The sequence below is a fragment of the Diospyros lotus genome, chromosome 4 (assembly GCF_014633365.1).
Source record: "Diospyros lotus cultivar Yz01 chromosome 4, ASM1463336v1, whole genome shotgun sequence".
Taxonomy (NCBI): domain Eukaryota; kingdom Viridiplantae; phylum Streptophyta; class Magnoliopsida; order Ericales; family Ebenaceae; genus Diospyros; species Diospyros lotus.
In genome coordinates, this window is record NC_068341.1 from 37,404,432 (window position 1) to 37,427,935 (window position 23,504).

The 23,504-nt window shown below is 41.1% G+C and overlaps 2 protein-coding genes across 4 annotated transcripts; one reads left to right on the forward strand and one right to left on the reverse strand.

The window, feature by feature from the left end:
• Nucleotides 1-6,262: 6,262 nt before the first annotated feature.
• Nucleotides 6,263-9,321, reverse strand: LOC127800303 (uncharacterized). 3 transcript variants are annotated; one of them, XM_052334847.1, is made up of 2 exons: nucleotides 8,137-9,321; nucleotides 6,263-6,277 (listed from the first exon to the last, which is right to left on the reverse strand). In XM_052334847.1, the coding sequence occupies exon 1, from the start codon at nucleotides 9,125-9,127 to the stop codon at nucleotides 8,141-8,143; it is 987 nt and encodes a 328-aa protein (XP_052190807.1). In that variant the 5' UTR covers nucleotides 9,128-9,321; the 3' UTR covers nucleotides 6,263-6,277; nucleotides 8,137-8,140. The 3 variants fall into 3 exon arrangements, with proteins under 3 accessions (XP_052190807.1, XP_052190805.1, XP_052190806.1); XM_052334845.1 differs by lacking the exon at nucleotides 6,263-6,277 and adding an exon at nucleotides 6,621-6,905; XM_052334846.1 differs by lacking the exon at nucleotides 6,263-6,277 and adding an exon at nucleotides 7,425-7,902.
• A 9,115-nt stretch (nucleotides 9,322-18,436) lies between these two features.
• Nucleotides 18,437-21,670, forward strand: LOC127799823 (uncharacterized). The gene is made up of 2 exons (XM_052334041.1): nucleotides 18,437-18,630; nucleotides 18,727-21,670. Exons 1-2 carry the CDS (start codon nucleotides 18,437-18,439, stop codon nucleotides 21,668-21,670), a joined length of 3,138 nt encoding a protein of 1,045 aa, XP_052190001.1.
• The last annotated feature ends 1,834 nt before the right edge of the window (nucleotides 21,671-23,504 follow it).

Here is a 23,504-nt window from a genome sequence, read left to right on the forward strand (position 1 = left end):
CATTTTTGTATGCTAATGGCGCCCTTTGTTTATTTTGAAAAGTGTATGGCTTTTAAAGCCTTGAGAAACGTTGTATGAATGATTATTACTCCTAATAGAAGTGAGCCCATTTATAATATGAAATTTTTGAGTTTTGTTGGTTTCTGTACCATTTTGGAATGATCTTCTTTTGGATGTCCTATGCTAGCGGGTATATCCGGAAGCGAACCCTGACATCTCCCCTCATTCTTCTTCAATTTCCCCTCTATACATTTTGTTCTTGACCTTAACTATATCGGATCCTTCCAATTTCCATTCTAGTCCTAGGCTAAACCCTAGAACCATGACAAATTGGTATTAAATCATCGTTCCTCGGCTTTGAATTCATCGATTTTAGTAGTGAATTGAGGCAGATACGACTTGGCGAAGAGAGCTAATCAGTTCACAATGTGAAATTCTAGCGATACGAGTGACTGTCAAGGAGCTTCAAAAGAATCAATCGACCAACAAGTCTAATCTGATTCCTAAGGAACCAAAGACGGATCGTCACCATGCGAGATGTTCCTCATAATTGATTGAGACGACTTTAAAGAATGGTAATGGAGCCAAACGAAGAAGGAGCGAGACCTGACGATCACATATCATTTCAACTTGCAAGCGACATGGAGTGAGTGATCAGATCGTTGTTGATCTATAGTGATCGGTAGTGATTTCCGCGATTGGCTAGGACCAGCATGCAAAGACGAAACCAATTCTAGTGGCCCAGGCGAGTACACGTTGGTTGTTAGGCGAAGTACATCCAATAGCAAATTTGGAATGGGTGAGCCTCTCTCAAATTGAATTTCGAAGGTGAAGCAATTTTGGCAAATTACAAGATCGAGCCAATGGTCGCGACCAGTGGACAGTGATTGGGTGGGTCGTGGCCGACGGAGAAATTAAGCTTCCGATCTAATTTACAAGGTGTCTGTTAGACAACAATTAGGCTCGGAGTTCGGGAGGAGAACTTCGACGGTGATTGAACTAAGAGAATTCCGATCGATTTTTAGGATATTGTTACCGACGTGGTTATCGAACAAGGAAGGCGAAGCAAGTTAGTCAATTTGAATTTCTGTTTAATTTTTACAAACGACTTGTAGAAACTCGTGGAACAGGCCAACGATTATTGACCGTGATTTCCGGCAAACTGGGCGAACTCACTTATCAGATCTGTTGAAGCCACGCCAACTAATTTACGAAGACAACAGAAGGCAAAATCAAATCTGTTGTTCTGTTTGTTGTTCAACTGTTCACTTATCAGTTGTTCAGTTTGCTAGAGAATTGAAGATCACTAACTGTGGTGAGGTGATTGCTTATCCTGAGCAACTATTGTGAAGTAGAAGAGCAAGTTGATTACAGCTATTTTCGAGGCTGGGCAGTGTGGGTCAGCAAGCCGAAGCAAATTTGGCGAAATTGGAAGCTAATTCATAAACTACTGCAACCATCAAATTCTCAATTATGGAGAATTATGTTAGTTGCAGCACAATCAAGCAAGGGAGGCGAGCAACCCAAGCAATTCCAGCAGTGAATTCCAGCGATCTGGGGAATTCCAACGAGTGGAAGGAATACACTTGACTCTCGACAATTTCTTAATGGTTGAGCTTGGATTTTGGAAGTGCAATTGAGTGGTTGGATAAGGCGAGTCCAATGACAATTCCAGCAGGTATAGGGAATCATTACAGCAGGCAAGTCAAGAGAATTAGTAGGCTTAAGGGACTTTAGAAGGCTTATCAAGTCATTGTAATTGTGCGACTTCTTCTGCTGCTACAACAGACTTGACCTTGAAGTAGAATAGTGGTTGCAATTTGCTACTCTACAACAGACTTGACCTTGAAGTAGAACAGTGGCTGTAATTTGCCACTTAGTGGATCACTTCTAGAGGTGACTGGGTGCGGCAATTATAAAAAGGAAATGTGGGAATTATGATGGAAAGAGCTACAATTTCTTGGCTTATTGCTTTTCCAGGCAGTGAGATTTTGGCCAGGAGGAGTAATGACGAAGGAGATCAATGGAGCCTCAACTGTAGCGGAACAGTGTTGCAATTTTAGTGGGATGTCCTACTCGGGAGGTTTTGGGAAGCAGTGCCTACGTCAGACAATCAGATCCTCAATGGCAGTAGAAAAATGCTACATTTTTAATTGACCAGAAGCATTAAGCATGGGGAAAGAATTTTGAGAAAGAGATCAGCTAAGGGGATAAGGAAACAAAAAGTAGGATTCATGAAACGTGCGAGGAAATTGGTCGTATGTTCTGCGAGAAGTTACAAGAGTTTGTAATGATACTAACTAAGAAGTATCATAACAACTTCCCAGCAAAATACTTCAATGATTATCGCAGGAGTTTTAACAAAGAGGAATTCATTAGAATGGAGTAGCCGAAGGAGAAGTCAAGATTGTGGCAGGTCGATTCACTGCTTACTTTAGATTGTGGGCAGCAAAAGAAGTATTCTAATTTGAGTAGCAATGACAAGAAGGATGATTGCAACAGTATTCTAAAACGCGTTAGACGCCAAGCTGGGGCCTAGCACCTAGGAGGGCTTAGGAAAACTGCTGGTTTTCTTATTTTTTTAACTTTGTGATGTAACTTGATGTTATTTTCAATTAAATCAAAGTAAAAAGTGGCATGAAAATATATATATTATATATATCTAACATATAAATAGAAATAGAAAAATATAAACATCTAATATATTTAACATATAAATAGAAAAGAAAATATATATATCTAACATATAAATAGAAAAAAAATTAAATAACATAATAAACCCTAACAGCTAACACTAGCAACGCGCGCGCGTGAGAGAGAGAGGGGTTGAAAGCGGAAATAGAGCTTGACGACGACGATGGCATTGACGCAACGAGTACGGAGCTTAACAGCATAGAGGCGGTGAGGAGGTCGCAAAGAAGCTGGAGGCAGCGAAAAGGTACTAATAGCGTTGAGACAGCGACGGCCTTGGCCGAGATGAGTATGAGAGGGCGAGACGGTTGAGAGGAGTAAGAGAGGCTTTAGAATCGATGAAGGGTAAGATTTAAACCCAAAAATTAGGCATCCCAAGCGGCTAGGCGCCGCCATTGCCCCATTAATCGGGTTGGCACCTAGAGGGGCCGACTAGGCCATATTCAGGGCGGCCGCCTAGGCTGATTTTTAGAACACTAGATTGCAATATCGAAAATGATATTGGCATTTCTAAAGGGAAGCTGTAACAATCCGGTGGCTAGGACAACAGGTACAAAGGAACAATCAGATTCGTTGGGAAAAGTAGTTTTTGATGAGGATGTTTCAGATGATATCAAAAACAAGAGATGATTGATGCAATCAATCAGATGACATGAATAACGTAAGGCCACAAGGAATTGCTGGAATTGGAGATGAATTATGCAACAACGCTTGAGAAGTTTGAAGAAAAAATAAGACCGCAAAATGCACCTATTGAAATGCTGCAAAAAGAAAATGAGGTAGCATTTGATGAAGTGACCGAGGAAGCCAAGGCCAATTCGTTACCTTTGTTGACTAGTGCATGGACTGAAGGATTGGAGGGTGTTCAAGATCAGAATTCTATAAGAAAGGGAATGGGTGGTGGAGTTCCTAATGATAAGGTTCCATTGCCTATGGTTTTGGTTAGCTAATGATAAGGTGAAGACAGCACTAGCAGGAGGAAGTCTCGTTAATCCTAAATTGTGTCACCATGTTGCTGTCGAGAGTTTGGCCAGGAAGAACTAAGTTGTTGCTGCTTTGTTCGTTGTTGCTATAGCTAGCCGATTAGAATTTTTGTCACCCTTATTGAAGGGAGCATTGAAGACTGGAATTGATGTTGCAGCCAAGCAAGGAATTAATGGTATGGTGTTTGCTTATAGTGGTACTAGTAGCGAGAAGACTCATACAATGCATGGAAAGCAAAAGTCACCTGAGATCATTCCATTGGCAATGAATGATGTCCTCAAAATTTCTCCATCTAAGTTGTGGAAGAAAAGATAAAAAAATAAAAAAGCATAATGGAAGTTGTGAAGGTTTGGCATGTCTGGGGGACAAGACATGTTTCAAAGCGGGGAAATTGTCATGTCCCTAGGAAGATTAAAAGGGTAATATTGTAATAGAAATATAATAAAGGGGTAATATTATAATAGGCTTATATTAGTTTGTTATGAAATATTTTAGTTAGTGATTAAAAGCACATGGGTGCTGTTATGCAATTAGCTAGAAGCTAATAATGCCTATAAAAGGCCATTGTAATATGAGGAATACTTATGCTAATTTTGATAATTGAATTCTCAATTCTCTCCCAAAATTTCTCTCCAATCTCTCTCTCTCTCTCTCATTCTTTTGTCATTCTCCCTCAATTCTCTCTAATTTCTCCCCCCATTCTTCTTCAATTTTCCCTCTATATATTTTGTTCTTGAACTTAACTGTATCGGATCCTTTCGATTTCCATTCTAGTAGTCCTAGGCTAAACCCTAGGACCATGACACTAAAGCAACTTCAATACCTAATGTTAAGCTATGCACCTCGGGATAACCCTCGTGTTAGGCAGCCAAGTATTTATCACTGCACCAACGATACCAAGTAGAACTGAAGCACATTCAAATCCATACAGAAATAGGAATAAATAGATGCATGTACTAAAATACGTAAGGGAATAAAAAGAAAGTGGCTTTTCAGAGCCACACAGAACATACAATATCTAATAAAGTTGTTCACAAAGCCAGGGGCGGATCCATGTGTGAGCTGCCCTAGGCTAAAGCCTAGGGTAGCCCACAACAAAAGTTAAATTGATAGAGTAAATTTTTTGATTATTTAGTATTAGCCCAGCCCAAACTCACTCTAGCCCACTCTAATTTTTCCTAACCCAGCCCATTTTCCTGTAAACCCTTCTCTTCTCATTCCTCTCTCGACCTCACTCTCGCTCACGGCTCACCCTCGCTACCTCTCGCTTTCTGCCCCTCTTCTCTTGCTCGTCCGCTCATGCTCGCCCTCGCTCTTTGCCTCTCTCTTGCTCTCGCTCGCCCTCGTTACCTCTCACCCTCGCTCTCTGCCTCTCTTGCTCTTGCTCGCCCTCGCTTCCTCTCGTTCTCTGCCTGACTGCCTCTCTCTTACTCTCGCTTGCCCTCGCCCCCACGTTCGCTCATCTAGTCGGCTTCGCCTTCTTGCTCGCTGCCCTCTGATTCAGGTCTTCGTTTTACTCCCCCCCCCCCCCCCCCCAAACTTCCAGATTTGCATCATTTGAGCCCAGGTATGTTTTCTCTCTTTCAATTCTTTGATTCGCTCGATTGATGACTAATTCTAGATAGCTTTTCTATTTTTCACCCATATTTTTTTTCCTTGTTTATGCTTGATTTGTTGTTAAAATCGCAACATTTTTTCAACAATTTTAAATAAGTGATTTTTTGCTAATTTTGTGTCTGCTTACCTATTTGACTATTGCATTTAGTTAGGAACTTAGGAATTGACATGGCTGGAAACCTAGAATTTGTTATTGTGAATATGTTATTGAATACTTGAATCAACCATATTTTTGTCTTCTCTTATTTAAACTCTAGAAATACCGTTGTTGTATTGGCCTTGCATTTGCCTCAAATTTTGAGTTAAATATTTTAATTATTCGATTATTGAATTGTACTATTTTTTATTTGTGCATCTTAGAATTTATGATGAAACAACTTTTTGCGAAGAAAGAAAAAATATTGTTATGTTTTTTCAGAAAAAGAGATCATCACACTAGTGAAAGTACTTCAATTCATAGTGAGCAAAATCAACCTATCACAAATTTAATGAATTTTTTGTCTCATAATTTCGTCAAGCACAATTTTAGTGAAAATTTATTATACTAATTTTTTAGTTACATAAAAATTTTATTACATTAACTTTTTAAATGTCAACCCCCCCCCCCCCCCCCCCTCCCTCCCAAATTCCTAGATCCGCCCCTCCACAAAGCCAAAATCTTCTGAATGCTGTCTCCTAGGTGGTCTGCTAGTATTTTTGAACAGGTACTTAACAGTCCAACTGCAGCCTCTCGATTTATCACTATCTTAGCTGAGGGGTCAACCTATTGGTTTCAAGCATAATAAGCACACAAAGTTTATTCCATATAATGTTCTTCAATATATATAACGTGTGTGTGAGCATCTGTAAACTTCTAAGATGCACACGACCACTTTAGGATACCTTCCTTCAGACTACAATCCACCTTAGGCTCCATATGGTTAAAAACAATTGGCTTAAGAATATGGCCCCACTTAGCGAGGATTGAGGATAGAGTATCCGGTAACTGCAGAAAAAAAAGTTTTTACTTTTACCTTACCTTTATTTTAGTAGTATGTTACAGAAAATGATATCAATTCTCTTAGATAACATGAAAGTACTTGTGATGATAATAAATTGCACAAAATTGTAAAATATTGTATCTCTCTTCTGCTATAACGGGAAAAAAGGCAAAAAGAAAAATATCAGTTTTCATGTTTCTTGCTTTTTATCTATTTTTACATTTTTTATCCAAAAAAGCTTGCTTCATTCAAGCAAATATATACATACACAAACACGCACATTATGGAAACAACTTTTTAACGTTTCTTCAGCAAAAGAACAGCTAAAAAGATGTTTGCAAGCAGAGCCATAGGTTTCTAATACTAGTGTGAGTCACAAGGATGACTGATTACATATATCAGGGGAGATCAGGAATAGGAAGTGAAGAACTCCCCAAACTCCTCCTGTGCAGCAATCATCCGAGGGAAGGGGGATAAATTAAGATTGAAAGGTTTCACAGGAAAAATACAAGGTTAACAGATATAGAAAACCCTGGTCGAATAGTGATGTGCAAGAAAAAATTATCCATTCAGATGGGTTTTTAGAGGCGGAACCAACATAGTGGATAAAGGCTTGGTATGCTGCTGTTGTTCCTGTAAAATGGTCTTCAGACTCATTAGTTTCAAGAAGAGAAGGAAGCCATCTTACATGTCATGGAGTCAAAAGACCAGCCTTTGTTATTTCAGACAATTAGGAAAGTGGGGATACATTATTAAACTAACTTAACTACCTTGGGATTTCACCAAATAAGAGAAAATCACAGGTTATGCCCCTTCTCCTGTCTTTTAGAAATAGGGGAGATTTTGCTAATATAGAGGAACAAGTAGGGTTGGCAAAGGCAAGTTATGTGTCAAGGGGCCCTACCCCTACCCATGCCCACCCCCACCCAACAAGATTTTTTCTCCAACCATACAACCATACATCTAACACCTAACATGTACGATGTTTTCTTTTCTTGCAGAAATATGACCATGAATAGATATGATTGGAGAGTAAAAATCCATGTAACAGACTCCACCTAATGGGGTTAAGGGTGATATGGATAATGAATGAACCAAGCATCCACTAGACCCCAAGAATTTGAACACACTGTCCAACTGCTAGCTTTCCCATAGCTAAAACACATGCAATTACTGAATGAAGAACCAAGAATAAGAATGGACAAGGAATCTGATACAACAGCTATATCTTTATGTTTTACAAAATATTGAAAACAACTTTAAACTATCAGAATAATTCTTGTGTAATGTTTACCTGGGAAATCCTGAATCCACCATGTGAAACTTCTACCATGTTGAAAAAAAACAATAGTTATGCAGACATTTCCCCTCCTTTCCCCTTCTAAATCCACTATGCTGGCTAACATTTTCCCCTGATGTATCCAAACTGTCTTGAGGACAACAATGTAATTTTTTTCATGGTTTAATTTCCTTTATAGCAATGTAAAACTGAGTTTTCATAACCCCAGGATTTGCCCACTGCCCTGGAATGAGCATAGCCTACCGAACTCTGAAATCCCTCAAACAAATGTGATGGGTTCGCATAGATAGGTAGGGACGGTGTAGGAGTAGAGCTGGGGAAGGGCCCAATCTAGAAAGAGAGAGAGAGAGAGAGGAGAGAGAGAGCATCTGAATAAGAGACACCATATTCAAATATTACAAGAACAGTTGCACGATATTCTACATGTAGAGTCGTAGTTTTGACCAAAAACAAAGAAAAGGTTTTTAGCAATTGATTTATACAACCAAGCTCTTTGCACTAACCACAGACAAATAAAAGAATATGGAATTAGTTCATCTATAGAAACAAAATCACTACAAGTACCTCTTCAGTGAGAATCGTGACCATTCATCTCTGATCCAGGCACCACTACAACAGTCTTCTGGTCTTCCAGATTCCCTTCTTCCCTAATACCATCCTCATTGTCATCATCAGAATCCAAAGTGAACCGAGCCTGGCCATCCAACTGCTGCATTTCAGCACCAAGAGGCCTATACTGCATTAAATCACCTTCAATTCCAGTCTTTCTACAGATAATTGAGTATGCCCCGACAATGAAAACCACAAGCAGAGCAAGATGGCAATTGAACTGAAGCGTCGCAATTGCTCGGCCCCGGTGATATTCGGGGTGCCCCTTACACTTCACCGTATAATTCCCTCTGCTCTTCTCGTGCAAAGAACAACCATGCGCCATTGCGTCGGAGAAAAACGAAAAGCCCATTTGAACAAGCCACATCCCATGCAAAATCAACCCAATTCCACGGGCCGTCCTCGAAAATTTTGATTTGGGGGTTTTCAATTCGAGAATCGTTGAGAACACACAAATCCCTATTGGAACAAGCAAGAGATCGAAGTACCGGTTCTCGATTCCGCTCGTGTCCTTTCTCTGAAGGTAAAACAAAAAGAATTCCTCGAAAAAGGCGAACAGACACAGTAAATTGAGGATCGACGAAGGCAGCAGGATTGAATTCTTGAAGTGCGACAAGAGACCTAGCATGGAGTAGAGAAAGAAAAGCGAAGCAATCGCGATTACCTCCAGCTGGAGCACCAAACCGGTCCGATCTCGAGATTTGAGAGCATCGAACATGGAAATTAGAGAGTTCAAGATGAAGAAGAAGGAAACGAAACAGACGGATACGGAGGTAATCGATGAAGAAGCAGAAGACGTCGTCCTCGTCTTCGTTCTCTGAGAAGGTTGTTGAGCCGTTGTTGCCGAAGATGCGGACCTCTGGTTCTGGGGGAACGAGATGAGAGATTCCCAGGCGCCGATGAAGACGAAGCTGCCGCCGGCCAAGGCGTAGGCGAAGAGTCCCATTGAATGTACGTGGATGTTCGGGTTGGGAAGAAGGAAATTAGGGCAGGATGGGATCGGGATGAGAGATCTATAAACTGTTTATTAGGTCTGCAACTGCAAATGTTGGGGGTGAAAAGTCAGGGTCAGCCAGCTTGGCTTGGCTTTCGTCGCCGTCGCATCTGGACGCCTGGACTTCACAACTATCTTTTAATCTAATCTAATACACCCTCCTTATCCATGCCTGCCTATATGAACTTTTACATTTTTTTATAATTTCAAATATTTTCCTAAACTTTTATCAAAAATATATTTATGTATCTTTAAACTTTTTTTTCTCATTTTCTATTTTTGTTTCTCACTCTTCTCAAATCCCTCCTCTTTTTTTTTTTTTGTCCTCAAATGAGTGATAGTGACAAGACTATAAAGACAACAATAAGTCTTTTTCTTCTTTTATTATTCATCATCATCTTCTTATTCATTTTTTTATCTCTTTTCTCAAATCTAGATTTAAATTATTCTTTCTTTAACCCAAATCTGAGTTCAAAACTAAAAACAAATTTATAAAAAAAATTCAATGGAACAAACTCTTATAAGGAATATCTATGAAGATATCATCAATTTATAAGAATTTGTTAAAACAATATCAACTATATGGATTTAAAACAAAAACTAATCTCATAATTAGGATTCTTTTACAAAAAGATAAATTTAAAAGAACCATTTAAATTTATTATAAATTAAGTCAATTTTTTCACTAGATTCAATGTTTAAATTATGTTTCTTCTATTTTAAAACTATTCTATTTACTTTTTTTTGTTGTAATTTCAAATGTGTCCTTCAACTTTTGTCAAAAATATATTTATGTATCCCTAAACCTTTTTTTCTCATTTTCCATTTTTGTTTCTTGCTTTTCTCAAATCCCTCCCTTATTTCTTTGTCTTCAAATGGGTGAGACTGACAGGATCAGTAGAGATGGCAAAGACGACAATAAATTTTTCTTCTTTTTTTTTCTTTTATTATTCATCATTATTTTTTTTATTTATCTTCTCTCTCTTCTCAAACCTAGATTTGGGTTCTTCTTTCTTCAACCCAAATCTTATCAATTGCCAAAGCGATTTCACTCTCTAAATTTTCTTGATCATTCACTCATTCTGCATGTGAAAGCAAAAAAAATAAATACAATAGAATTCGAGAAAAAGTAAAATTCTCAAACTTTAGAGTTCGAGAGACTTCTCCTAAACTCTAGGGTTTGGGATTCTCCTGACCCCCCAGGACAAGAGTCCATTTTCAATCGATTGCCACTGTTGTTCTTCTAAATCATTCTCTTTCTCATCCTATTCCTTTCATGTCATCACCATTCGAGTGTAATTATTCATGGCACAACTCATTCCCGTGTGAAAGAAAAAATGAATAGAGGGAAAATAACAGAGAAAATGGTTGTGATGGTGAGTGAGTTGTGATTGCATATTTAGAATAATGAAGTGTAAAAATGGGTTTCCATTTGAGGTTACTTTAATCATATTGAATTTTACTAAAAAGTACGTATGTGTGAAGAGCAAAAGATGTGACTGCAAATAGAATTTGGATTATGCTAGACGGACAGAAACTTAAACTGAAAGTTAGACAACTCTGGTCAAATTACCATATTAACCTTTGATGTAAAAGACAATTTTACCCCCTAATCTATTTCACTCTCACCTCACTCTCTCTTTCACCGAGACGCTGAAATTTCCTTTCACTCTCACTCTCACTATTTCACTCCCACTCTTTGTATCACTCTCCCACCTCCGAAATTAGAAACCCATTTTCAGTCAGCTTTCTCCTCATTTCTCAGAAACTCACGTACGATAACTTCTCTATATCACCTGCAATGCGAAGACTCAGAAACCCACTTCACCGATCACTCACAACAACAGCAGGTGACTACGATTCCTGATCTCCACTGGTACGTGGCTTTACATCGTCCAAATATGTATTCACTTTGTATTTGTTTAGATCTATTGATTGTTTGTTGAATGTGAAGCTTTGTTAATTACATCATCCAAATCTTTATTGGTTTGTAGTTACTGGGTTATTTCTTTCATTTGCTATGGTTTTTCAACTATATCATTAGTTTTAATTTTTTTTTTTTTAGATCTCAAAAGTATATTTGGTTCTTTGTTTTAAAAGAATCACCTCCCAATTTACTGTGATGACAAGAAGTTTGGGTGCTTATTTCCTTGTTATTTTCTGGAGATATAGCGTTTTGGTTCTCTTTTTTATAAATGTTATGTTCATGTATCTAGTTGCAATTTTGTTCTTAAGGCTTTTAGGAACTGGAATCCATGTTTTAAAAACTAGGTTAATCTTACAACACACAAGCTTCTCTTGGCAAGTGCTTGAATTTGGGTCTTGTTCATCTTTATTTTTGGTGATGTGGTTTTTGTTTGTCATAGTAGAGATTTGTGGAAATAATTAGAGCATTACATCAGTACATGATGGGTCTATGGTAATTAGGCTTACTCCATGAAGATTTTAAAATTTTATTCCTTTTTTTTTTTTTTTGCAGGGCTCACTTGATCCAGATGATTTGAAGTTCTCAATTGGTAACTAGTGTTGCTTGTTGTCTCAGACGGATGTTCTACTGAACATGTTGTGGATTTTGGTATCATTGGTAGCTTTCTTATGTGGTGATGATGTGATTAGGATAGCTAGAGGCTGTGATTTTAGCTTTATGAGTGATGGTGTATTTCAGTGGATTTTCACATTCTTAGAATTTAGAGATGTTATTGCATATGACTATACTGAATTTCTACTTATGCACATTCATCTTTCTACTTATGAATATACTGAATTTCTTTTTTATTATTCCTTTTGTTTGGTGGATATTTTGCTTTTTTTGTTTCTTATGCTTTTTGGGGCTAGAAGAAAGGTGGTTCGAGCAATATGCTGTTTGATGGATATTTTTCTTGAAGATACAGTTTATGTATAAATGGTATCTCTTTCTGTGCTTATAAGTTTGAGCAAGTTCGTATTGCTGATGAAATATTGAGTTCACATGCATTTATAAGCTTAAGATTAAAATATTTTTAAGGTAATAGGGTTTGATGTTAAGAATTGTTTCTTTATTTTGGTTTGTGGGCATGGTTTATTTTTCACATTAGCATGCCTCAGGTTGATTAATAAAATTGAAACTTTTGTCTTTCTATAATAGAAGTCTTTCTTACCAATCCAAAAAAGATGATGTTTCTGTATTTTGTAATAAAATTCTATCTTATTGAGACAAAATAAAAAAAAAGAAATTGTAATAGTTTTAAGTACCTGTTGAAAACATAAAACACAAACATCAAATCTTATATATCAAGGTCTTGTTATTGGTGCAATACTAATGGCATCAGCCTCAGACAAGAATTCAAGCTCAAGCACAAAAACAATTGAAAAACAACATAAAAGACCTAACACCAACTTTAATTCTCATAGCATCCGGTCAACCACACTATGGGACAAGCAAGCCAGCTTCAAGTATCAACTTCCATTTTATGGAGACATTAGTGCTGTTAACAAGAAGAGTACTTTCCATAATATGACAAAAACAAAGTATTTTTCACATTAGCAGTGGTTTTTACCAGCAACATGTAGCCACAACTACTCCAATAAGCAATAGACAAGGAAATACAGGTGCTTCATAAGCAAATATTGGCCACAAACACATCAACAACTGGCAATTTTTGCTCACATTCCTTTGTACACGTTGAGTCTTCGATTATCTTTAAATCCTCAAACTTTGCATTCAAAGCATATTTCACTTGAAAATATGCATAATTGCTAAAACATAATTCAAGACAGCCATTACGATCCATCATCGATCCGTTAAAACCATCTGCAATCATTATTCTGTCTATCAAAATCATCCAACAATCAATTCCATGTTAATTAAAAGTTTTTTCATTTATAAGATAATTTATCTTCCAAAATCGACTTCGCTAGAATTTCCTTCAAGAATTAGATTTAATCCATTATGCATAGCACCAAACAAGTACACCATGTTCACACATTATTCCTTGACGAGAGGTAGAAGAATTGATCGAAACTTCATCCATTTGCAAGTTAGAAGTCATTTTAATTAAAACAATCAAATTTGAAAATATGATTTTCTAAAATGATTGTTCCTAAAATGTTTTAACATTGTCAATATCCTCTCATTTATATGCAAGTAAAGTATGTAAAAAATATGATTAAACATTACATGAGATTGAAAAAAGTATGTTAAAAAAATAGAAAATAAATATGTCAATAAAACATAGTAATAATTCTATGATGCCACTTGTTATGAACCATATTAACCCCTTCATTAATCCCAACATTATATCCAGATAATTTTGATTCTTAATTTCAATATAATCTCATCCTATCTCACGTATCATTGTTCATTCTCCATAACATCAATTTTGTTTGTATTCTTTAATATTTATTATTATCATTGGTTGTGAATCTTCTTTAAAATATTTTTTTAAAAATTTTGATCCACTAAATATAGATCATTGACTGTGAATCTTTAGAATTGTTTAAAAAAAAAATTCGTTATGACATAAACCATAAATCTTCAAGTTCTTTGTAATTTCTAATAGCCTTAGAAATACACAAAGCAACCTGTCAAAAAAATGAAAAGAAAACTGATTGATGTAGAATAAATAATGCAACATAAGATCTAAAAAAATAAAATTAAAACAAATGTTATAGTTGAGAGACCATAGCAAAACAAAGAAATAACCCAATGATACAAGCCAACAAAGATTTGGACGATATAATTAACAAAGCTTCACATTTAACAAGCAATCAACAGATCTAAATAAATACAGAGTGAATACATATTTGGACGATGTAAATCCACATACCAGTGGAGATCAGGAATCGTACGTAGTCACCAGCTGCTGCTGTGAGAGATCGACGAAGTGGGTTTCCAATTTCGGAGGTGGGATAGTGATACAGAGAGTGAGAGTAGTGAGGATTTAGGTGATGACTGAAAATGGGTTTCTGATTAGGGAGGTGGGAGAGTGATACAGAGAGAGAGAAAGTGAGTGAGAAGTGGGTTTCTGAGCTGGGAGGTGAGAGAGAGAGTGAGAGTGAGAAGTGGGTTAGAAAAAGTGAGAGTGAGAAGGAAAGTGAAAGTCAATCAATGTCTCGGTGGAAGAGAGTGAGAGGGTGGAGAGTAGAGGTGTTCAAACAAATCAGTGCATCGCGAAAATCGGCCAAATCGAACCGAACCAAATTGATCCGATCGATTTTTTTTTTTTTGTGGTCGAAAACGGTTTGGATTCTGTCCAAACCGCGCGGTTTGCGGTTTGGACAGTTTGCGGTTCAGTTTTAAACCGAATCGCCCAAGAAAATAATAATAAAAATTATAAAAAAATTATTATTATAAAAATCTAATAATTGGCAGCCCATCCTATTTATTTTTTACACTATTTTGTCTTTATTTTTTGTTCCTATTTATTTACATTTAATTGTCTTTATTTATCAATATTTGTGTCTTTATTTACCATTTTTAAATATTTTTTTTAGTGATTTTAAATAGCATTTCAAATTGCGGTAAACCGCACCAAACCAAACCGCAAATGCGGTTTGGTTTGGTGCGGTTTGGCTGAACACAAACCAGACCGCGATCTGGTTTGGTTGAAAAACTGCATTAACGGTTTGGCGTACTGAAAATGATTCAGACTGGTCAAATCGCACCGCGAACACTCCTAGTAGAGAGAGTCTGAGAGTGAGGGAGAGTTAGTAGGCAGGCTTTCTGAAAATTTAAATTTCCACGATAAATTACTGTTGAACATATTGCGATTTATTGGAGTTGTTTAACTTTCGGTCCAAATTTCTGTTCGTATAGCATTATCCATAGAATTTTTCTAAACTTTATCAATCTTTGGGTTTAAATTTCAATTAAACCTTAGGAATCTTTAAAGTTTTTCAAACATCCCAACAAACTAGAGGTGGCTTGACAATGAACCTGATTAAAGCCTAGCGAATGTTGGTGGTTGGACAAAAGAATCACCCCAAAATAGGCTTTGCTATATAAAGAAAGAGAGATGGAATGAGAGAAAGAAACGTTGTGAATGTCACATGACTCTTTTAGTGAATGTCACATGATAGAGACTCTACCTTTAGTGGTAGCTGGAAATGTCACATGACTCTTTCAGTGAACTTGCAAACTCACTCTAAGGTGCAATTGGTGACAAACGGCTCTTTTCCTTATTGATCATCTACGACATAGGTTCCTTCTGTTTGCTTGACACTCCATTTCCTTTCTCTCCATGATTTTCCAATCTCTTATGTCATATCTCTCATTGTGCAACCCATTTCTTGACATCTTGTGTGATGAAGATGTTCCTGTTAGATCGAGAGATGCTATGGCACACACCAATAGGGGGGGTGAATTGGTATAATTAAAAACTTGGTAGAAACTTGAAAACTTTTTGACCCAATTGAGGTTTTAGTGACTTAAAACATAGAACATATGAGATGATAAATGTAAAGCAAGAAGAATAAAAGACACAAAAGATTTATAGTGGTTCGGCTTAAACCAAGCCTAATCCACTACCTTAGCTCCCACTAAGGATTTTAAACCAATTCACTAAAACCTCCTACTTACACAAGTAGGCCCTCTAGCTACACAAGCTAGGAAATACAACCTCCCAATTTAATGGGCCCTCTAGCTACACAAGCTAGGAAAATAGAAACAATACAAATGAAAGAGATAAGCTAAGAGTTAACACTCTTAGTTACAAGTTCTCTCACAATGAAAAACAAGGCTTAACAATAAATTTACAATGATAGAACAGCCAAGCCTTGGAGAGAAAAATAAAACAATGAAAGCCCAAACACTGTAAGCTCGAATAAAATTATTTGCAATTGCTAGATCATCTCGTTTCCGTTCATTAGCCACTCCTTGATCATCCATGAGTTGTATATATAAGCATCCATAAGGATTGAAGAAGAAACTAGCCGTTTTTGTGACCGTTGGAGTTGAAAAACTAGCCGTTATAAAATTTGTGAAACATAATAGTCGACAGAAGAAAAGATTAGTCAACTATTTTTACAAGTAAAACTAAAGAATAGTCGACAGACATATACTGATAGTCGACTATTTTTAATACAAAAATCCAATAGTCGACAGACATACTTGAATAGTCGACAGTTGCTGAAATGTGAAGAAATTTTTGAATTTCATGAACAAAAATAGTCGACAGATCAAAAGGCATAGTCGACTATTTTTACTCGATAGTCAACAGATGCTAAAATAGTCGACAGATGCTAAAATAGTCGACAGAACATCAAAAATAGTCGACTATTTTGAAGCATAGTCAACAGAAAGATCCTGATAGTCGACTATTCTTTAGAAAAACTTGAATTTTCAAAACAACCTTATTCGATTCTTTAAAAACTCATTTTGATTATCTTTAAAACAAGTTGAGATTATCAAAAGTATATTTTGAAACAAATCACACTCAACCATACTCAATATTTCTTCTATAGGTTTTCATACCTTGCTTCAAAACTCATATATTAAAAATTCATTTTCTCATTCACAAAATCCATATAGATTGATTTTCATATAGACATTCATCAAAACCATTTCATTACTCAAGAGTAAAATATCAGTTCCCACCTTTGTCCATATGGCAATCGGACCTTTGCCCCCATCCTTTCCTATTGTGATCAATGGCTTTTTTAAAATCCCATGAAGTACTATGTGAGTTTAAAAAATTTAGATGTTAATAATGGTTATAAGAAAGAGAAAAGAAAATGTGTAATTGATGTGGCACCAACTGAAATTACTAGAATACCCCTACGCGCTGATAGTCTCACCTGCCACACGGATCACCTGAGAGACCGACACATGGCAAGTCAACACTCTAGAGCGGAGCCCGGGAAATCCGAGCCGAACCGCAAGACCCGTTCCAACCTGCCTGGGATTATCGGAGGTCGTGCCCGCTCATCTCGGGTACCCCAAAACGAGTTCGCCTATAAAAGACAAGGACTCTCACCAGGTATATTCAGGCTCTACAGCTCTCTCATTTACTTCTACTCGCGTTTACTCTACTGATTTGAGCATCGGAGTCCACCCCGGGGGATCCTAGCCCCGGCCCTCCGTTGTCTTGCAGGTTCTACACCCGAGGTCCGACACCCCCAAGTCCGAGGTACCATTCCCGAGGTCCGGTCGCAGAAGTGGCACGTGGTGGTCGGTCCCAAAAACCATCATCATCCTAGCCCCGGCCCTCCGTTGTCTTGCAGGTTCAACACCCGAGGTCTGACACCCCCAAGTCCGAGGTACCATTCCCGAGGTCTGGTCGCAGAGGTGGCACGTGGTGGTCGGTCCCAAAAACCATCATCATTTGGCGCCCACCGTGGGGCCGACGTCCATACTCGCTAGCCTCTTCATTCCCTACCTCGCGCTTCGGACTTTAACTCCTCATCTCGGACCTCGGTCTTTCCGCGAGTGTCAAACGACTTTTACTCCTTGCCATAACTAACCACATGGCTCCCCGAAGAGACGTGACTCGCAGCCAAGTTGGAGCCAATCTAGAAGCCCCGCAACAAGGAGAGAATCCACCACCTCCAGCCAATCCCATGCCGGAGGACCGACTCACCAGGTTGGAAAACCAGGTCCAACAGCTAACTGAGTTGTTGACTGGTTATCTACACCAGACTGAACAGCATCGTTCGCATGTGCCCTCTCAGCGGGCGGAGCATCAGTCACCTCCTCCTGCTCGGGAGCCTCGTCAATCCCGCCAGATGGGTCAGGAAATCCACTCCTCTGAGGCGGCAGGATCCACTTCTGCCCCCTCGCGAGAAAGAGGGACTTCGCAGGAGAGACGATTGCGTTTCTTAGAGAAGCAAGTCCAGGAACTCAAGAAGGGAAAGGAAGAGTTGCTCCACCTCGGCTCTAACCAACCCTTGAGTAAGGGCATCATGGCGGAGGTTCCACCGGAAAGGTTTCGTATCCCCTCCATCAAGCTCTATGATGGAAGCACAGATCCCTATGATCACGTCGAGCTTTTCTCCTCTCACATGCTGGTGCAATCGGGGTCGGAAGCGATGTGGTTCCGGGCATTTTCGGCCACTTTGGGAGGACATGCCCGGACCTGGTACTCCTGCCTTCCCCATCGTTCCATCAACCGCTGGGAAGAGCTGAAGACCTATTTCTTAGCCCACTACGCTCCCTTGAAGCGCCACCGAAAGTCTTCCATGGCTCTGGTGAACATCAAGCAGAACCAGGGTGAATCCCTAAGAGATTTCGTAGCTAGGTTCAACAAAGAGGCGTTAAGTATCGATGAGTTTAACCAGCAAATCGCAATGGTGGCTCTTCAGAATTGCTTGAGAGCTGGGCCATTTGCTCAGTCTTTAGCCAAGACTCCACCTCGTACTTTCACAGAGGCCTTAGCCCGGGCTAATAAGTACATCAACGCCGAAGAGGTGGTGAAGGTGAAGCGGGTGGAACAACCTGACAGGAAAGAAAGAGAAAAGGAGAAGAAAAAACCGGCCCCAGAGTAGAAGACGGACTATCGCCCCTCCCGAGCTCCCGATCGCCCGAGTTTTGGGGGTGCACGTGGAAGCCCGGTGAATTACACTCCCCTCAATACAAGTCGAGCAGAGATTCTCCTGGCATTGGAGGATAAGAATTATTTACGGCGTCCTCCCCCGCTGAAATCTCCACCCAACACTCGAAGCAAAAAGAAGTATTGTCGTTTTCACCTCGACCACGGTCATGATACTGAGGATTGCATCCAACTGAAAGAAGAAATACAAGAGCTTATCAACCGAGGATACCTTCGGGATTTCGTGGGTCGAGGAGGTACGAGCTCGGGCAAGGTAGAATCCAAGTCGGAGCATCGAGGGAGGTCTCCTACTCGAGATCGCTTTCGAGAGCGAAGCCGAACACCGCCCCGAAGAGAAGGAAAACAGCCCGCCGAGGAGGGGGGACAGAAGTTTATCTTGTACACGCTGGCGACAGGGACAGTTCTAGGGTCCCACTCAACTGCTCCCAAGAGCACGGTAAAGGAAGGGGTGGTCATCACTTTCTCTGAGGAGGATCTTCCGAGTTATCCCAGCTATTCGGACCCTCTGGTGATCACTACTCAAGTGGGAGAGTGGGAGATGAGGCGAATCCTCGTGGACCCAGGTAGCTCTTCAGAGATTCTCTACAAGAGGGCATTCCTAGGGATGGGGTTCACGCTCGATCAGCTGAGGCCAGTCCGTGTCCCATTGGTGGGTTTTGATGGAATGGTGATCCATTCTGAAGGTTTGATCCGGTTGCCCCTGACGGTCGGTAGTGGTCCTCATAAATCCCGAGTGACGTTGGATTTTTTGGTGGCAGATGTGCCCTCGGCGTACAATATGATCCTTGGTAGGTCTGGGCTTAGTGCTTTGAGGGCAGTACCGAGTACGTTTCACATGGTGTTGAAATTCCCTACTTCGGGAGGGATTGGCAAGGTAAGAGGAGACCAGCGGCAGGCTAGGGAATGCTACGTGGCCTCTTTGAGTGCCACTATGGCCAAGGGGTCAGAGTTAGACTCAGGACCGAATCAGGAGGCGGTCCCTCAAGCTAGTCAAGGTCAGATGGAGACGGAACAGGTGAGAGACCCAAGTATAGGAGCAGGTCAGAGGTCAGTAAGGGAGGAGGGACAGAATTCCGCTGCCCCTCCCACTGTGGTTACTAGTTTCATCTTGGAAGGTCCGGAAGAGCCTAAGACTTCAGAGCCAGTGGATGAGCTCGAGGAAGTCCCACTTGGGGAAGAGCTCGATCGGACAGTGCGAATCAGTGCCAAGTTACAGGAGCCCTTGAGGTCCGAGATCCTTTCACTCCTACGCCGATATCAAGATGTGTTTGCATGGTATACCCTAGATATGCCGGGGATAGACCCAGCGATCATGACACATCGCTTGGGGCTCTACCTGGATTGTGTGCCGGTAAGACAAAGGAAGAGGAAGTTTGCCTCAGAGCGGGCTAAAGCTATAGAGGCGGAGGTGGAAAAGCTTATGGAGGCTAATCATATTCGGGAAGTCAACTACCCAGAGTGGTTAGCCAACGTGGTTCTTGTCTCCAAGGGATCGGGAAAATGGAGGCTTTGTATTGATTTTAAAGATCTTAACAAGGCTTGCCCGAAAGACAGTTACCCTCTGCCCAGGATTGATGCGTTGATTGACAGAACAACGGGGTGTCAGCTAATGAGCTTCCTGGATGCATTCCAGGGGTACCACCAAATCCCACTACACCCTGAAGATCAGGAAAAGACCGCCTTCATCACGGATAAGGCTACCTATTGTTACCGAGTTATGCCCTTTGGGCTGAAGAACGCTGGAGCTACATATCAGAGGTTAGTCAACAAACTGTTTAAAGCTCAACTCGGTCGAAACATGGAGGCTTACGTGGATGACATGTTAGTCAAGAGTCTATTGGCTGAACAGCATCCGGACGACTTGGAGGAGTGCCTCAAAACCTTACGCCAGTATCAGATGAAGCTCAACCCGGCCAAGTGTGCCTTCGGGGTTACAGCTGGTAAATTCTTGGGGTTCATGGTGCATTACCGGGGAATTGAGGCTAACCCTTCGAAGATAAAGGCCATACTCGAGATGCCTTCCCCTCGAAGTATCAAGGAAGTGCAGAGGCTAACCGGGAGGATAGCAGCATTAGGGAGGTTCTTGTCAAGATCTGCGGAAAGACAGTTGCCATTCTTTAAGGCCTTGACTCGAGTCCAGAATTTTGCATGGACAGAGGAATGTCAGGAGGCATTTGAGCAGCTGAAACAATGTCTAGTCTCCCCCCCAGTCCTGGCAAAACCGCAGCCAGGAGAGTCACTATATATTTATCTAGCTGCCTCAGATGAGGCTGTCAGTTCGGTTTTGGTACGGGAGGAGGACAAAATCCAAAAGTCGGTCTATTATGTGAGCAAAAGGTTGGCTGGTGCTGAGATTCGTTACACTCCAACAGAAAAGTTGGCCTATGCCCTAGTCATCTCCGCTCGAAAGTTGAGGCCTTACTTTGAGGCACACCACATTATCGTCCTATCAAGTCAGCCACTGAGGCATATGCTGGGAAAGCCGGACTTATCGGGGAGGATGCTCAAATGGGCAGTAGAGCTGAGTGCTTTCGACATCGACTATCGACCTCGGCCGGCCATCAAGGCGCAGGCTCTTGCCGACTTCATCGTGGAAGGCACCCTACCAGAGGAAGCAGACGAAGGGATTTCCCAGACTTGGACTCTCTCTGTAGATGGCAGCTCCAGTGTCGGAGGCAGTGGCGCTGGATTACTACTGCAGGGCCCCGATGGCCAGGCTTGGCCGTATGCCCTCCACTTCGAGTTCAATGCCTCTAACAATGAGGCCGAGTATGAGACGCTCATTGTCGGGCTCAGACTAGCGGAACAGATGGGAGTCAGGGATCTGGAGGTATATTCTGACTCGAATTTAATTGTGCAGCAGGTCACAGGAGAGTTCGAGGCCCGAGAGGACGTCATGGCCCAATACTTGGCGATAGCCAAGGATCTTATGGCACGATTTCGGACAGTGAAAATCAATCATGTCCCATGAGCGCAGAATGCAGTGACGGATGCTCTCTCGAGGATAGCTGTTTCTTCCTTCCCTAGGAATTCCCGAGCTGTTTACATGGAGTCGTTGCCCCAGAAGAGCATAGAGACTGAGGCAGAGCAGCTTTGCGTGGAAGGGGTCGAAAGTTGGATGGATCCCATCGTAGCACATCTGACCAAGGGATGGCTACCTGAGGAGGAACTGGAAAGTCGAAAACTCAAGCGCCAGGCTGCCAAGTTTCTACTGGTGGGATCAGACCTTTATAAGAAATCCTTCACTCAGCCGCTACTGAAGTGTGTGGGACCGGTCGAGGTCGACTACATCCTAAGGGAAATCCACGAAGGGATTTGCGGCAGTCACATCGGAGCTCGGTCTCTCTCCCAGAAGGCACTTCGGCAGGGGTATTACTGGCCGACAATGATGAGCGACGCTGGGCATTTGGTCCAGACTTGTGAGAGATGCCAAAAAACTTCCAACCTGGTTCACACCCCGGCAGTCGAACTCACCCACCTAGCTTCGCCTTGTTCGTTTGCCAGGTGGGGAGTCGATATCCTCGGGCCTTTTCCACTAACGGCTGGACATAACAAATACTTGATAGCAGCCATCGACTACTTCACTAAGTGGGTGGAGGCTGAGACTGTGGCGACTATTACAGGTCGGAGGGTAAAACAATTCCTTTGGAAATCCATCGTCTGCCGGTTTGGTATTCCAAGGGTGCTAATAACTGACAACGGCACCCAATTCGAAGACCGATCAATGCAAGAATGGTGTCGAGAGTTGGGGATTAAGCAACATTTTACCTCGGTCGCCCATCCTCAAGCTAATAGGCAGGTAGAGCTTACGAACATGACCATTCTACAAGGACTCCAAGCTCGGGTTGAGAAGGCAGACGGTCAATGGGTAGATGAGCTCCCTAGTATACTATGGTCTTATCGAACCACACCGCGAACGGCTACAGGAGAATGCCCTTTCACATTGTGTTATGGCTTGGAGGCTCTCATCCCTGTCGAGATTGGGGTGAGGAGCTACCGAGTGGAGCATTTCGATCCGGAGATTAACGAGCAAGGGCTAAGGTGCAACTTGGATTTGATGGATGAGCTCCGAGACCTGGCACGAATTCGACAAGTCGCATTTAACCGGCGCATTGCTAGGTACTACAATCGACGAGTCCACGCTAGGAGCTTCATGCCAGGAGATCTTGTTCTACGACGGTTCGACGTGAGCCATCCTCGGGACATGAATAAACTAACTCCGAATTGGGAAGGGCCGTACCGGGTGGTGGAATCCCTAAGTCCGGGGGCATATCGACTAGAAGACATGGAAGGCAAGCCCCTAAAGCATACTTGGAATGTGCAGAACTTAAGGAAGTTTTATCAATGAGCAGGGGAATTCCCTGAATCTCTTTGTACTCTTTTTCTTTATGACTAATGGCAAGGCTTCTATTCATCTAATAGCAATTGTCCAAAGGATCATACTTCGTTGAAGAAAAATCCAAGGGTCACGAGCCCTAGGCCGTCCTCAAAAGTGGACTAAAGGCCATGGAAAAAACCCTAGCTAACACTCTCCTTCGCGTGGGAGTGGCTAAAACCCAAGGGTCACGAGCCCTAGGCCGTTCTCAAAAGAAGACTAAAGGCCACACAAAAAACCCTAGCTAACACCCTTCTTCGCGTGGGAGTGGCTAAAACCAAGGGTCACGAACCCTAGGCCGTTCTTAAGAGAGGACTAAGGACCACGGAAAAAACCCTAGCTAACACCCCCCTTCGCGTGGGAGTGGCTAAAACCCAAGGGTCACGAGCCCTAGGTCGTCCTCAAAAGTGGACTAAGGGCCATGGAAAAA